This window comes from Astatotilapia calliptera, chromosome 22 (assembly GCF_900246225.1).
Source record: "Astatotilapia calliptera chromosome 22, fAstCal1.2, whole genome shotgun sequence".
NCBI lineage: Eukaryota > Metazoa > Chordata > Actinopteri > Cichliformes > Cichlidae > Astatotilapia > Astatotilapia calliptera.
The window spans coordinates 24,205,434-24,221,008 of NC_039322.1; the positions used below are offsets into that span (position 1 = coordinate 24,205,434).

The 15,575-nt window shown below is 44.5% G+C and overlaps 2 protein-coding genes across 2 annotated transcripts in view; both read left to right on the forward strand.

Annotated features, from left to right (window-relative positions):
- LOC113014589 (ubiquitin carboxyl-terminal hydrolase 29-like) overlaps window positions 1-15,575 on the forward strand; it is a 264,900-nt gene that overhangs the window by 122,757 nt on the left and 126,568 nt on the right. The window lies entirely within an intron of this gene.
- bop1 (BOP1 ribosomal biogenesis factor) lies at window positions 7,014-15,406 on the forward strand. Its single transcript, XM_026156229.1, has 16 exons — window positions 7,014-7,236; window positions 8,118-8,282; window positions 8,406-8,483; window positions 9,554-9,708; window positions 9,788-9,905; window positions 10,081-10,182; window positions 10,262-10,474; window positions 10,592-10,753; window positions 10,844-10,924; window positions 11,003-11,072; window positions 11,751-11,883; window positions 12,643-12,829; window positions 12,924-13,215; window positions 13,379-13,463; window positions 14,787-14,894; window positions 14,970-15,406. Exons 1-16 carry the CDS (start codon window positions 7,171-7,173, stop codon window positions 15,121-15,123), a joined length of 2,169 nt encoding a protein of 722 aa, XP_026012014.1. The 5' UTR covers window positions 7,014-7,170; the 3' UTR covers window positions 15,124-15,406.

Genomic DNA, 15,575 nt, shown 5'->3' on the forward strand with positions numbered 1-15,575 from the left:
CTGTAACTAGGGTTGCCAACCGTCCCTTAAAATACGGAATCGTCCCGTATTTAGAAACAAAAGTACACGTCCCGTATTGAGCTAATAAGGGACGCACTTTGTCCCGTAATACAGTGAGAATCAAAAGTAGTCTATAAATGTTTATGGAATTAACGCTTTGTTTGAAAACATAATTCCCAGCCCCTCTCCTGCTTTGTGACCAATGAGCTGACAGCACACTTATGACAATTCGAGTATGACAATTCAGATTACCGCTCATCTCATTGGTCGAGGAAAGGTCGCTTACGGAGAAAATACCGGAAGACAACAGATGACCACAACAAGAAGCATGGCCAACAGGGAAACAAACGCCGTCACTGCGGTGCAAGTCTCGGACGACAGTACACCTAAAGCTGGGCAGACACTGTGCGATTTTTTCAGTCGCGTTATTCAGCTCCTGCTCAAACTGCACGATTGATTCCAAAGACAAAGAGGAGTTGAAAAGGGTGCAGAGAGAGTTGAGGGGACTGATAAGGAATGGGAAGGACAGCTACAGGCAGAAGATGGAGAACCAGCTTCAGCAAAACAACGTTGGTGAAGCCTGGAGAGGCCTCAGAACCATCTCAGGCCACAAACAGCAGAACTCTGCCTGGGAGGGATGTGAGATGGGCAAATGAACTGAATCATTTCTTCAACAGATTTGATTCAACCATGAGACAGTCTACAACATCGGCTGCAGACTCACCCACCCCCACTGCTGCTGCTCCACCTCTGACACCTCAGACACTTCACACCTCCTCTATTCACCCTGCTCACTCCCCCCCACCCCCAACAACAGCATCCAATACACACTCAACACAAGGCTCCAGCCTGTCTCTCTCAACCACCCAGGTTAGGAGGGAACTGAGGAGGATTAATGGCAAGAAGGCAGCGGGCCCAGATGGCATCAGCTCGAGGGTCGTCAGGTCCTGCGCGGACCAACTGTGTGGGGTGATGGAGCACCTCTTCAACCTGAGCCTGAGGTTGGGAAGAGTCCCACAGCTCTGGAAAACCTCCTGTGTTGTACCAGTGCCAAAGACTTCACGCCCCAAGGACCTCAACAGCTACAGGCCGGTGGCTCTGACATCCCACCTGATGAAGACCCTGGAGCGGTTGGTCCTGGCTCAGCTTCGGCGCCTAACAAGCTCATCACTGGACCCACTTCAGTTTGCCTACCAGCCTGGCATTGGAGCGGATGATGCCGTCATTCACCTCCTACATCGTTCCCTCGCTCACCTGGAGACCGCTGGAAGCACTGTGAGAATCATGTTCTTTGATTTCTCCAGTGCCTTCAACACCATTCTTCCCTCGGTTCTAAAGGACAAGCTGGTGAACTCTGGAGTGGACCATCACCTCACTACCTGGATTTTGGACTACCTCACCGACCGACCACAGTATGTGAGGACTCAGGGCTGTGTGTCGGACAGGGTCGTCTGCAGTATGGGGGCCCCACAGGGAACGGTTCTGGCTCCGTTCCTCTTCACCATCTACACTGCAGACTTCTCCCACAATTCCACCCAGTGCTTCCTGCAGAAGTTCTCTGATGACTCTGCAATAGTCGGCCTCATCACTGATGGGGACGACAAGGAGTACAGAGGACTGGCTCAAGACTTTGTGGACTGGTGCCAGCTGAACTACCTCCAGATCAACGCCAGTAAAACCAAGGAGCTGGTGGTAGACTTCCGCAGGCACAAGCATTCTCCACTGCAACCACTGAACATCCAAGGTATGGACATTGAGGCTGTGGACAGCTACAGGTACCTTGGTGTTCATCTGAACAACAGACTGGACTGGACTCATAACTCAGACGCCCTCTACAGGAAAGGGCAGAGCAGGCTGTACCTGCTGCGGAGACTCAGGTCGTTTGGGGTGGAGGGCCCACTCCTGAAGACCTTCTATGACTCTGTTGTGGCTTCTGCTATCTTTTATGGCGTGGTCTGCTGGGGCGGCAGCATCTCTGCTGGGGACAGGAAGAGACTGAACAGGGTGATCCGAAGGGCCAGCTCTGTTCTAGGATGCCCTCTGGACCCAGTGGAGGTGGTGAGTGACAGGAGAATGGCGGCTAAGCTGTCATCCCTGTTGGACAACGTCTCCCACCCCATGCAGCAGACTGTGACAGCACTGAGCAGCTCCTTCAGTGGGAGACTGCGGCACCCACGGTGTGGGACGGAGAGATTTCGCAGGTCTTTCCTCCCCACTGCTGTCAGACTCCACAACAAAGACTTTAACTGAACAAACACACACATCCACACATGTGCAATAACACTAAGTGCAATAATCTTTTCTGGCATCGTTGTATTTTTACTCAGTTGTATATAGCATTCGTATTCTATTTTTATCTTATTGTATATTTTTATTCTATTTTATTCTACTGTATATAGTATATTATTTTATTCTATTCTGTACAGTTGTGTACTGTATTTATTCTTATTGTATTCTAATTTTTGCGTCATAACTTTTGCACTGTCCACTTCCTGCTGTGACAAAACAAATTTCCCACGTGTGGGACTAATAAAGGTTATCTTATCTTATCTTATCTTGACTCGCAGGGGTTAGAAGTTGGTAGGTCACGATGCAGGGTCTCACACTATACCGCCCGATGCTCTGATGCGACCTGAGTGCTCACACTGTGCGTCCATAAAATTAAGGTTATAACAGAAAATCTGTCGCTCGCTCTCTCTGTCTCTCACTCACACAGACACACCACCACCATCAACTTTGCTAAATTGCTAAAGAAAAACATGATCAGGCAGCTGTGATTTAGCAGCGATGTAGATCCAACTATTTTCACGGTTGTTGTGCAGTGGCGTGTCTAGAAAATTTTTGTTGGGGGGGCCAGGTAGGGGCACAGATTTGGAGAAGGGTGGCAGATTTAATTGGCAGATAATGTTTTAAAAAAAAATTCTACCAACCCTTAACCATAATTCAATAATCCTATAAACCTAATAACCAAATGCACTTTTAACTCTTATTAGAATGAGATTTTAACCACTACGGTGCAAAGTTTTTAGATACTGCGTTGATAAAGTACAAGAGATACAATCAGTGCTTTGTCAGTGTTTACTCAGCATTCAAGGACAGCAATATTTGCATAGTATTTTTACTGACATATAGTGCACATATGTTTTGGGCAAAAACATTTTTGAAAATTAAAATACGAACATTTGTAACAAACAATTGACAAATTAGCCAATGCCAATGTAAAACTTTCTCTGCCTGTTAAAAAAAGAAGATAATCTTCTCACAAACTGGTGTTTGATTTTGAAACAGGAAAAAAGTGGGGAAACAACTGAAAAGACTAACATTTGAATAAAACCTGAAAGCAAGTAAATACTTTCTATGCTGCCTTATCGTAAACTTTGGTAATATTGATAAAGAACAACACTGGCTGATGATAAAATACAGTCAGCTGGCATGGTGACACTGCCAGTATTAACCTGCAGGGCTGGACTGGGACAAAAAAATTGGGCATTTTTACTACAGACCGACCCACCAGGTAGTAAAGCCATAAAGACTTTGACTGAAAACAAACCCTGTTGTGACAGTGATGTACAGTCTTGTTGGTATATGTATGATTTCTATACATTTTACGTCAGATAAAAACTTTGGTTGTAAGATTTAGATAATTATTTAATAAAAACTAGGTATTTTAAATGAGAATAAGAAAGAAAAGTATTTCTTTGTGCCCACCTTTCCCTGTTAATGCCCTACCTGGCCCCCTGGCAAAACTTTGCTAGACCCGCCCCTGCACAGTTACCAGCTGTCAGCTACATAAAAAAGGATCCTGGTGTTATTTGTCTCTCAGAAACAGTTCATAACTTCCCTTCAACTCATTCATGTCACCTAAAAGGTAAACCTGTTTCTCCATCACCTGTTCAGCTCTGATGGTTCAGTAAGGACATCTCCTGGTTTCATCTTCATGTTTCCCTCTCACCACATATCTAAACAGACATCATGACCAGCAGCTTTACAGCTGTGGCTCCAGCAAACATCAGCTGATACTAGAAATTAATATTAAATACATTCTAACAACAGCTGATCAAGCTTAAACGTGCTGCTGTTGTTTAGCGCAATATCCGCTGGTTTCCTCTTTCTGGCGCAAAGTGGGCGATAAACAAGAGAGAAAAGCCGATCAGCTGATCATTGATCAGTTTCATGATTGAAGTAGCAACAGGAGAGGCAGGGGGAGAGAATGAGAGAAGAAGAGGCAGCTGTGCAGCATAAAGACAGAATAACTCCAGCTTTGTGTCTTTTTTCCATTCTAGCTAAAGTCCGGGACAAACTGCGTCTCTTCTCAGCTCAATACGAAACGTGTAATATTTTCTCTGAATGAGGGACCATTCCATTTTTTTAAGGAGCCGTTGGCAACTCTACTAACCTTATGAATAAAATAAAGTTCACTATCAGTAACATCATAGCACCCACCCAGCTGTATAAAAACTCCGTCAAACTGGCTAGAACGCAGTATGAGTTATTGCAACTGACAGTAAAAAGTCAGCAACATGAAAATAAACTCCACCTAAACTTGGTTTATATCTGACCCAGATAGACTGCAGGTCATAACTTCTTACCTGAAGTTCAGTTCACCTGACACTCGGACTGGTGGCTGCCTCGGGTCTCTCCTCCTGCCTCCCCTTCCCTCATCCACCTGCTGCCTCTGTGGAAGCCCCGTCATAGCCACCACCAAACAACGGAGTTATTTCTACACATCGACCTGCATCTGGCCAATCCACCACCTCTCATTGTTCATGCCGTTACAAAAAAAATAAAAAATAAGTCAAATAAGCCCGATGGCCAGTCCAGCTATGTTAACCTGCAACCAAATCTGCAGCTCCATACAGCAATGTTACGACTTAGATTATATCTTATAACTCATGACTCTTATGTTAGCTGCCCTCAGTAGCATACTGTCTGAAATATTCCACGGCTGCAATAATTCTTTAAGTGTTATTTTTTTCCTTGGTATTCTAATTTCACCGAAGTTTACTAAACTCAACAAACTTGATATTACTTACCGGGACATTTATTCTGTCCTCATTTTCTTTCACCGAAAAATTGTTTCCTGCAGTGCCATCTTTCGCGCTTGGCTCTCCTACCTTTGCTAACGTGATGCACATAGCGCAGAAGCGATGCTGCATTCACTTACACTCGGATATCTGAGCGTCACCGTGAAAACATAATCGGACATTTGATATTTGATTGAATTTTATTGTTTTGCCTTTGGGGTGGCACCTGGGGTGGCCAGTCTGGTTTGGGGGGTGGCCTGTGCCCCCCCAGGCCACCCCGCTGGACACGCCATTGTTGTTGTGGTCGTGATAATTTTGTGAGGCCACATCGAAAAGGCTCGGATGAGCTTTTCAAAGTTCTACAAGTAGTGCCTCCATCGCTTGTGTCCAGATCACACGCTGCACTGCTGTGCTGCTCCGTCTTTTTCACGGCGTTTACGTGTTTGCGCGCGAGCAGTGTGAGCGCCTGTGGTGACACCTTCACGAGCGATTGATGATCGGGAGCTGGTCGTGAGGTGTTAATCACTTCTCGTTACCCCACGTATACTACACGATGAAGGCCAAAATCGGTCCGATCACTCAAAAATCGGCTCAAAATGGGCCTAAAATCGCACGGTGTAAGCCCAGCGTTAGAGCAGCAATGTTTGTTTCCCTCAGAGAAAGGGAAGAATGGGAAAAGGAAAACACCTGGCTGGAAAAAGTTAATATGGGCATGTGCAGTGAATATCAGCGCTATGTGGCCAGAAGTGTGATAATATAATTTATTTTGTGTAATAAACGACTGCAAGGATAGATGATTACAACAAATAGATGACTAATACATAAAAGTAATACATAGATGAATAATGATGATGAGTTAAGATGCGTAATCATGGGAACAAGCGGGTTTTCAAACGGGAGCAGCTGATTAGCATTAGAAAAGCTGAAATAATACCTCAACTGAAGCCAATTGTACTAAATGCACTAAATGTGCACTGTTACAAGAATATTTTTCTTTCTATTGTTTTCTATTATTTTAAGTTAAGCAGGACAGAATTCTTTTAAAGAAATATTTACTTATATTCTCAAAAGTTAAGCATGACAGGCTTCTGTTTAAGAAAGAGACCTGTTTTATGTGTTAATGTTGTCATTTTGAGCTAAAAATAAATGGCTAAATGATCATTTGTTTCACATGTGTTCATATCACAAAGAATACACATCTACTTAAATCAAATTCAAGTCAAAGTGTTAAAAAAAATAATTTCACACACAAAAAAAGAGCTAGAAAATTCACCACACTGGGAAGGGTGAAGACAACTGGGTCGCCCGGCCCTGGCCACGAGGTGTCCCTTATTTATTTTTCAGGGAGTTGGCAACCCTAGTCATATTACTCATATTTTCCTCACATCGCCCAGTCCTAATTTCTAGCACACACTACAACAGGCAATAGAGTATAGTATACAGAAACATCTGTGCTGAGGAATGGCCTGGAAGTCCCAAGGTCAAAATGGGAGATGCCAGCTAAGGTGGTCGAGAATGACTGAGCTAAGATCCTGTGGGACTTCCAGATACGGACAAAGTGGTGGTGGCTAACCAGCGGGACGTAGTCATACAAGCTAGCCCTCCCGATTTTTCCGGGAGAATCCCGAATTTCAGTGCCCGTCCCGAAAATCTCCCGGTGTCACCATTCTACCGAATTTCTCCCGATTTTCCACCCGGACAACAAAATTGAAAAACCATATCCCAGATTGGCCCAGCTAATTCCAGCTTCCAACTACTACTACTACTGCAGCAACTTAGTTTTAATATTACCCTTATTACTTTTAATTACTCCTTAATTACTTTTAATTACTCCTTTTAATATTACCCTTATTACTTTTAATTACTCCTTTTAATATTACCCTTATTACTCTTTCTGGGTCGCAAAATGAACTATTAAGATATTTTCAGGCCAGAATGTAGCTGCGTAAACTTCAAATATCTGAGCCGGGGAGAACAGCAGACTCCCCGGCAGAGGTCGTGTCACTGTAACTATGACTTTCTGCCAGAAGCTCGAGGCGTCACCAGCAGGCCCCGCCCTCGAGCTGTGACACGTGACCTCTAACCTTCGGTTTCACGTGGTTGAATCGAGGAGGATAGAAACGCGTGGAGCGACCGGAGAGGAGCGATGAAGAAAGCAGGGGGGAAAACAGCGTTGAAGAGGAGTAAAGAAGAGGATGAGGAGCAGAACCAGGTGAGCCACACACACAGGAGGAAAGTGATGAAGATCTGGTAACATGCTAGTAACGAGCTAGCATGCTAACACGGGGCAGGCTGCTGTTTAGCCCTCAGAGCAGACACAGAGCCATGAGACCGGACCGGGGCGATGCTGCTTCTATAATAAACACAGAACTATCCTCTGTGCACATGTGTGATGTCAGTCTCGGGTTAGGGCTCCGTTATAATGTCGGAGTTTTAAACGGAAGACCTCCTCAACTCAGATTTTAACTCGCATTGTCGGAGCAACCTCACCGACCCAGAGCTAACGATCCAACATGGAAGCAGTGACGCAAATGGCAGTAAAACTGTGACGGAACGAGTCAAAGGAGCTTGCAAAGAAAAGCGTCTGGACTTCTTTAAGTTGCTTGAAGACGTTTCACCTCTCATCCGAGAAGCTTCTTCAGTTCTATTTGACCTTAGAACTGAAGAAGCTTCTCGGATGAGAGGTGAAACGTCTTCAAGCAACTTAAAGAAGTCCAGACGCTTTTCTTTGCAAGCTCCTTTGACTACGATCACCTGGATGACTGAGAACCTTCAGACATACTGTGATGGAACGAGCACTGCAGCAGGTAGTGTGTCAGAGTACATGTGTACGGTTAGGGTTGCACAGAGTGACGTCAATCCTGAGTAGAGTACATAAGTTTATCCTTATTTGACATGTTTTGGTTTTAGTTGCTGGTTATTGTTTGATTTAAGTGTGTGTGAGATCACTCACAGAATCATTCGCACATGCTATTAGCTTGTGCGAATGATTCATAGGTTTTATTTTTCTGCTCTTTAATTACACTCTTCTTGGAAATCTCAGCAAAAAACTGATGGTTTTTTAATTGAGTAATTCTGGGTTTTCCTTCTCAGATCTTCAACTTTAACAGGAAACCTGCTGATGAAGATAAGGATGATGATTTATCAGATAGCGAGGACAGTGTCTACTCAGGACTGGAGGATTCTGGGAGTGACTCTGAGGAGGAAGAGGGATCTGATGACGATGAGGAAGAGGGATCTGATGACAATGACGACAAGGTAAAGTGTAAGCAGATAAGAGGGGTTTTAATTCTGTGTTGGTCTGACTGCTGATTGGTTGCTGTTAAAAGTGTCCTCAGTGTTCTGCTGCAGAACATCACCTGAACTTTGTTCCATCTGTAGATGAAGGAAAAAAAAGAGGGAGAAGTGAGTGAAGAAAAGAAGAAACATGAGTATGAACACGATTCTTCAGATGAAGAGGTGATCTAAACTTATTCATTTGTGTGCTTGTCATTACTTTTCTTATGCTTGTCTGGTGTATTGTATGCAATTTTAGCCACATGTACACTAATAAAAAGCTGGGAGATTTTTGCTCCTGGTGAAGCTCAGAGTTCTCTGTTTCACCCGATGTTGACCTTTATTAGCCTGAAAAAGCTGTGATGAGAATCCCTGCTCCCCCAGGTGTCGTTCTCAAGGGGTCTGGGATTTAGGGCCCACCCATAGCTTGTGCTGGTTGGCCATCCACCCGCTGCCTCTGGCCCCTGTCACACCTACCCTTGACTGTGGGAGCTCTGTCCATAGTTCCTTGGTTGGAGTAGACACGCGGTTGTCATCTGAATGTGTGGCCTTGGGTCTTCAGCGGCTTTCTTCTGTCTTTTACCAACCTGGCCATGACCTAACATAATATCCATAAAAATAATACTATTAATACTAAAAGAAAAAAGATTAACAAGAGAGCCTTCAGAGAATCCATAGTGCTGTTTTTGTGAAAACAAATGTATTTGGTACAACAACGCATTCGGATCATGCCTGCCAGACAGGACCGGTGTTTTACCAAAACAAAAAAATTATGTCCTTCCTGCACATTAAACACTGCTTTATTCAATAGCTCTGACATTAGCAACATCCTGTCTCAAAGTGATGCTGACAAACTATTTCCTGCATTTATTATTTCTAGGTTGGACTATTGTAATTCATTATTATCAGGATGTCCTAAAAGCTCCGTGAAAAGCCTTCAATCGTTCCAAAATGCTACAGTAAGAAAACTTACAGGGACTAAAAAGAGAGAGTATATTTCTCCCATACTGGCTTCTCTTCTTTGGCTCCTGTTAAATCCATAACCAAATTTAACATAATCAACATTTGCCTTGTGATATATGTGAGCATAACTAAGACAAATCCCTGTCAGTGTTCCTGTTAAAGTGGCTACAATACAACATGTTTTGTACAGGATACATGTTTCTTTACACATGTTCTGATTGGTGCATTTGCTTCTTTTATGTTCTCCTCTCCGTCCTGTGGTGGTTTCTCATGCTCACATTGTTCTTCAGGATATCAGGAACACAGTGGGGAACATTCCTATGGAGTGGTACAAAGATTTCCCTCACATTGGGTACAATCTGGATGGGAAAAAAATCTACAAGCCTATAAGGAACAAGGATGAGCTTGATGACTTCTTGGATAAGATGGAGAACCCGGAGTACTGGTGAGCAGTTAGCATGATGCTAACTTCTTCATAGGTTTGATAGGGAATGCTGATGAAGCTAACAGGTTGCTGTCTGCAGGAGAACGGTGCATGACAAGCAGACAGGAAGTGACGTTGTGCTGTCCGATGATCAGGTGGAGCTGGTGAACCGTCTGCAGAGAGGACAGTTTGGAGATGTCAACTTCAATGAGTGCGAGGTATGCCCTCACAGAGTGACACCGGGGTTCTGTTCACTAGCCTCGCATTTACCTGCTTGATCCACCCTTTAGTAACCACATGTCCCCCACATGTCCCAGACCAGCTAGAAGAAGTGAGTGTGGCTTAAAAATGTAGAACACGCTGGCTACCTGTCTCTTTACCCCTCTTCCGCAGCCAATGGTAGAATTCTTCAGCAGCGACGTGATGATTCATCCCGTCACCAACAGACCCGCAGACAAACGCAGCTTTATCCCCTCGCTCACAGAGAAGGAGAAGGTAATGCACCTGACTCACTTGGCTTACCTGGCTGTTCTCAGCTGTCTGTCACTCACCTGTCTGACTTGCCTGTCTGCAGGTGTCCAAACTGGTCCATGCCATAAAAATGGGTTGGATCAAACCCAGGCGGGTAGAGGATGATGGCAGGGGGCGGTATTACAACTTGTGGGCCAGCGAAGACTCTTCCATTCTGGCCAGACATAAGATGCACCTGCCCGCCCCCAAAATCCCTTTACCTGGTCACCATGAGTCCTACAACCCACCGCCCGAGTATCTGTTTACTGACGAGGAGGTTTGTCAATGCGTTGCCTCACCTGGTTTCTGTTCAGAGGATAGATAGAACTGCATTCAAAGACACATTTTTCTTCCCCCCCGTCTGTCTGTCCTCACTTACCTCACCTGTCTGCAGCGAGCACTGTGGGAGCAACAGGATCCAGCAGACAGAAAGTTGCCGTTTGTTCCAAGGAAGTACTCGAGCCTCCGTCAGGTTCCAGCATTTTCTCAATTCATCCACGAGAGGTTTGAGCGCTGCCTGGACCTTTATCTGTGCCCACGACAGAGGAAGATGAGGGTAACCTTTCTCAGTCTGTCCTACTACCTAAAGCTGGAGCTGCCCTTTTAGGCATGCAGTTTAAATAATTTCCTGTTTGTCTGCATGTAGGTGAATGTGAATCCAGAGGATCTGATTCCCCAACTTCCCAAACCAAAGGACCTTCAGCCATTTCCCACCACACGGTCGCTGGTACAGCACACACACCTGAACACATGCACACAAACAAAGTGGTGAACCCTTTCTCACATCTTTTATCTGTGTGTTCAGGTCTATCGAGGTCACAGCGGTCTGGTTCGCTCTATCAGTGTGTCTCCATCGGGACAGTGGCTTGCCTCAGGTAACCTCAGCTTGTCCCACTCACACATCAATAGAAACTGTTGACATCGTGACGGAGTGGTGTAAAGCTCACAGTGAGAGTCAAGTGTTTGATCCCAGGCAGGGTTGTTGACCGACCAGTCTACACACCTGCACCACAGAGTGTGTAAAAGATGCAGGCAGCTTCATTGATTGAGTCTCAAGATGAGCATTCTGTTGTTACTGTTTTAAAACCAGACATGATGACAGTTCCACACAGAGACCTCAGCCTGATAATCTCAAATTGTGTCTGTGCACAAAGCAGCTTTATTCTGTGTGGTCTTATCCATTTACACTTTCCTTGGTGTATTTATTGGAAAGGCGGAGTCCAGTCGTCTTTGAATTAGTATCAGGAAATAAGTATTTGATTCAGGAGTCTGTGTTTTGTAAAGACCGACTGTACTGCCACAGAGTATCCATGATAATGCTTTTCACGACTCTGTCTTTGAAATTCTTCCTAAAAACAACCTGTTTTGGATTTTTAAAATTTTTTTTAAACTCCATATTCATTTTTATCTTCTTTTCTTTGAGTTTTCTGTGTTGTGGTCAGAGCACTTCCTGAAAACCCAGTTTGAAGGTGATGTTTAAATAAAACATGCATCCTTTGGATGGGTTCATTGAGTGTGGGCGGGACTGTAATCTCTCTCCTCTCTGTTCACAGGAAGTGATGATGGCTCTGTCAGATTCTGGGAGGTCTGTTCGTCTCGTTGTATGAAGACGGTCCAGGTGGGCGGAGCTGTGAAGAGCGTTGCCTGGAACCCAAATCCGTCTGTCTGTTTGCTGGCTGTTGCCCTGTGAGCACCTCTCTGTCTCTCTCTCTTTCTCCGTCTGCCTGTGACATTCAGTTTTATTTGTATAGCACAACATCACAACAGCATTTGCTTCATGGTGCTGTGCATTCTAAGGTAAAGATCCTACAGCAGCAGTGGGGGCAACTCCAGGTCCTGCAGGTTTTAGATATTACCCTGGGTCAGCACACCTGAATCACATGATTAGTTCGTTCTCAAGCCTCTGGAGAATTTAGCCATTTGAATCAACTGTGTTGGATCAAGGACACATCTAAAACCTGCAGGACACTGGCCTTCGAGGCCTGTGGTTGCCCACCCCTGTCCTACAGTAATACAAAGAATATCCCATCAATCACATAACCCCTGGAGCGAGATGGGGATAAATATGTCATATGAGGAAGAGAGCATGTATTAATAATTTAATTCAGTGATTTCTAATGATGGTTTAAACTGGGTTTTTTGTTGTTGTGGACATCCAACTTTATGAGCACGATTGCAGCGTAACTAAGGAAGGATTCAGGGTCACCTGATCCAGACCTAACTATATGCTTTATCAAGAAGAAAACTTTTAAGCCTAATGTTAAAAGTAGAGTGTTTCTCTCTCCTGAATCCAAACTGGGAGCTGGTTCCACAGAGGGAGATCTGAAAGCTTAAGGATCTGCCTCCCATTATACTTTTAAATACTCTAGAAACAAGCAGGATTTTAAACTCTTCCCTCCTCTCCCACTGATGTGATCCTGTCCCTCTGTTTCTCTCTGGTTTCAGGGACTCTGTGGTCTTGATCCTGTCTCCCTCTCTGGCAGATAAACAGGTCATCTTGTCGTCAGAACGACTCCTCAGTGCCCAGCAGGAGGGGGAGGAGCCAGCAGAAGGAAATGGGTCTGTTGTCTGGAGCGAGGCTGAGGGGGAAGAGCTAAACCAGGGGCTCCGCCTCAAAATCCAACACCCCAAAGTGAGAAAACCACCTGATTGGTTGATTTATTCATTTGTTTTTAAACCCCCCCACTCTGATCCACATCTGGCCTAATCGCTGTTGATCTCTGCAGGCTGTTCACCAGGTGGTGTGGCATGCTAAAGGAGACTACCTAGCATCAGTGATGCCAGATAACACAAGCCACCTGCAGGTGTATATCCACCAGCTGAGCCGGAGGCGGAGTCAGAACCCCTTCAGCAGGAACAAAGGCCTGGTCCAGTGCATATCCTTCCACCCAATCAGGCCCTATTTCTTTGTGGCCACACAGCGCTCGATCCGCATCTACAACCTCGTCAAACAAGAAATGACTAAAAAACTCCAAACCAACTCCAAGTGGATCTCCAGCATGGCTGTCCATCCAGGAGGTAACCGCACCCCAGTCCCCCACACACAAGTCTTAAAGGCTCCAATAAACCCGCCGCAATGGTCATTTCGCTCGCCGCAGTTGCTTCGTCCTAAAGTCATTTGTATTTATACGAGCAGTATTCTCTTCACAGCTGTCCCACCTGTCTGTTCGTGTGTCTGCAGGTGATCATGTGATCTGTGGGAGTTATGACTGTAAGCTGAGCTGGTTTGACCTCGATCTGTCAACTAAACCCTACAAGATGCTCCGGTACGTACCTGCCAGTCACTCTGATCATCTGAGTTTAACCCTTTTAGACATGAGCTGTCAACATTACCACTTTGTTAATTGTTACAATGGAAGCAATGTCTTGGTCAGCTACAGGTGACCTTGAGTGCTCCTGTCTTCGTTCAGACCTGATCTCCAGAATGGGGGTCAGGGTTTCTTCAAATGGTGGCTGTACTTAGTAACTCTCAAGGTTACAAATATTGCAGGTTTATGCAGTCCCCTACAGAAGGTGGTGTTGTTAGAGTGATTATCTAACACAGCTTGACTAGACTTTGTCAGAAGTTATAAATTAAGTAGATTCACAGACAGCTGCATCAATGCTGAGTAAAGGGAAAGCACAGGTGGGTTAAGAGTTAACAAGTGAATATTTTTAAGATTAATTACAGATTTGGAGGTTTACTGCTCTTTACACACCTAAATTTAACAAGTGTTTTGTGAGTTTGAGTTGTCCTGGGTAATTACCATCACTGTTTATGCTCTCTTTATATTAGACACTATACAGCTGGTATGAAAGTGGAATTCAGTGCATGAATCTAAAATAATTCATATCTGCTACATTTGATGTGCCTAACTCTGACAATGAAACCACAACCACTGCGCAACAGTCACACAAGCTGTGACTGTTATGAAAATCACAATGTCACATGTATAGACCTAAGCACTCAGCTGGTAGATGATACTACAGTTTTCCTCAAAAGGTCAGAACAAATCCCTCTTGTCATCAATAAAATCCACATATTTTCTGAAGTGTCTGGTTTACATTTAAACCCTAAGAAAAGTGTGAATTACTCTATTCAGAACTGCCATGTAGTTTATTTGTATGGTATCCCGGTTTTAAAATGATTATAGCTCTTTATTTTATTTTATAATGCTCCCTCTTGTGTTCAGCTTGTATTTTTCACATTTTATACATTGATGCCAACAGAATTTTGCATAGCCAGAGCTGATTTGTACATAAAGCAGCATTGTTTAAATTGACAAAAAAAAAAAAGAAAGATCTGCAGTGCCTTCACAGTCCAGCAGGTGCAGCAGTTCAGGAAATCAGATTTCAGTCAGACGTGCACCAGGAAGGTGAGGAGTTTAAATCCTGCTGAGCAAACAAAGACCATACCTGAGTCTCACCTCAAACAAATCAGAGCTGTGATTGGTTCAGAGTGGTCTCAAAGCATGTGTACTCAGTCATGACGCTGACATTGGTGTGTCATCATTGATTTTTGAATACTACATATTGATCAGATGTTGTTTTCTTTTGTTTGTTTGTTTTTAATCATTTATCATGTGGTATGGATCACCTTCTCTCTGCAGACACCATAAGAAAGCAGTGAGGGGTGTGGCCTATCACAGACTGTACCCGCTGTTTGCCTCGGCGTCGGATGATGGCTCAGTGATAGTCTGTCACGGGACTGTTTACAAGTAATACACACACACACACACACACATTTTTCCTCCTCTCAGTTACACTCTAACCCCTCCTTCCTACCTCCACAGTGACCTTTTGCAGAATCCACTCATCGTCCCAGTGAAAGTCCTCAGAGGTCATGTGATGACTCATGATCTTGGTGTTCTGGATGTGACCTTTCACCCCACGCAACCCTGGGTCTTCTCCTCTGGCGCTGATGCTACTATCTGCCTCTTCACATAGCAACATGCTTAGCAACCACAGATGCCGTTTTTCTAATGTTTTTACTTTCAGACACAATGTCTTAACATGTGACACCATGAGTCCTTGCCTCACTGGTCTCCTTGCTGTGATGTCAGTTCCTTTTTGAATAAACTGAACTGTTTTTGAGTGTGTGTGTGTGTGTGTGTGCGTGTGCGCGTGTGCGCGCTGTCAGTCTGGTGAAAGGAGCTGATATTGATCAGCAGTGTGACATCCCTTTCCTGTCTAGGGCCATTAAAGATGAATAAAAACATGCATAATTGGCTATTTGTGGGTGATCGATCAGGTTTAAGATGTTAAGTTCAGATATCATGACAGCCATATTTACAGAGTTAGCTGAGGAGCCTGGACCCCCTGTGAACTCCGCCCATCTCACCACAGTTATTCTAGTTTTAGATTTGCTCATTAGCTTGTTTCGAATTAGTTTCTGGAGT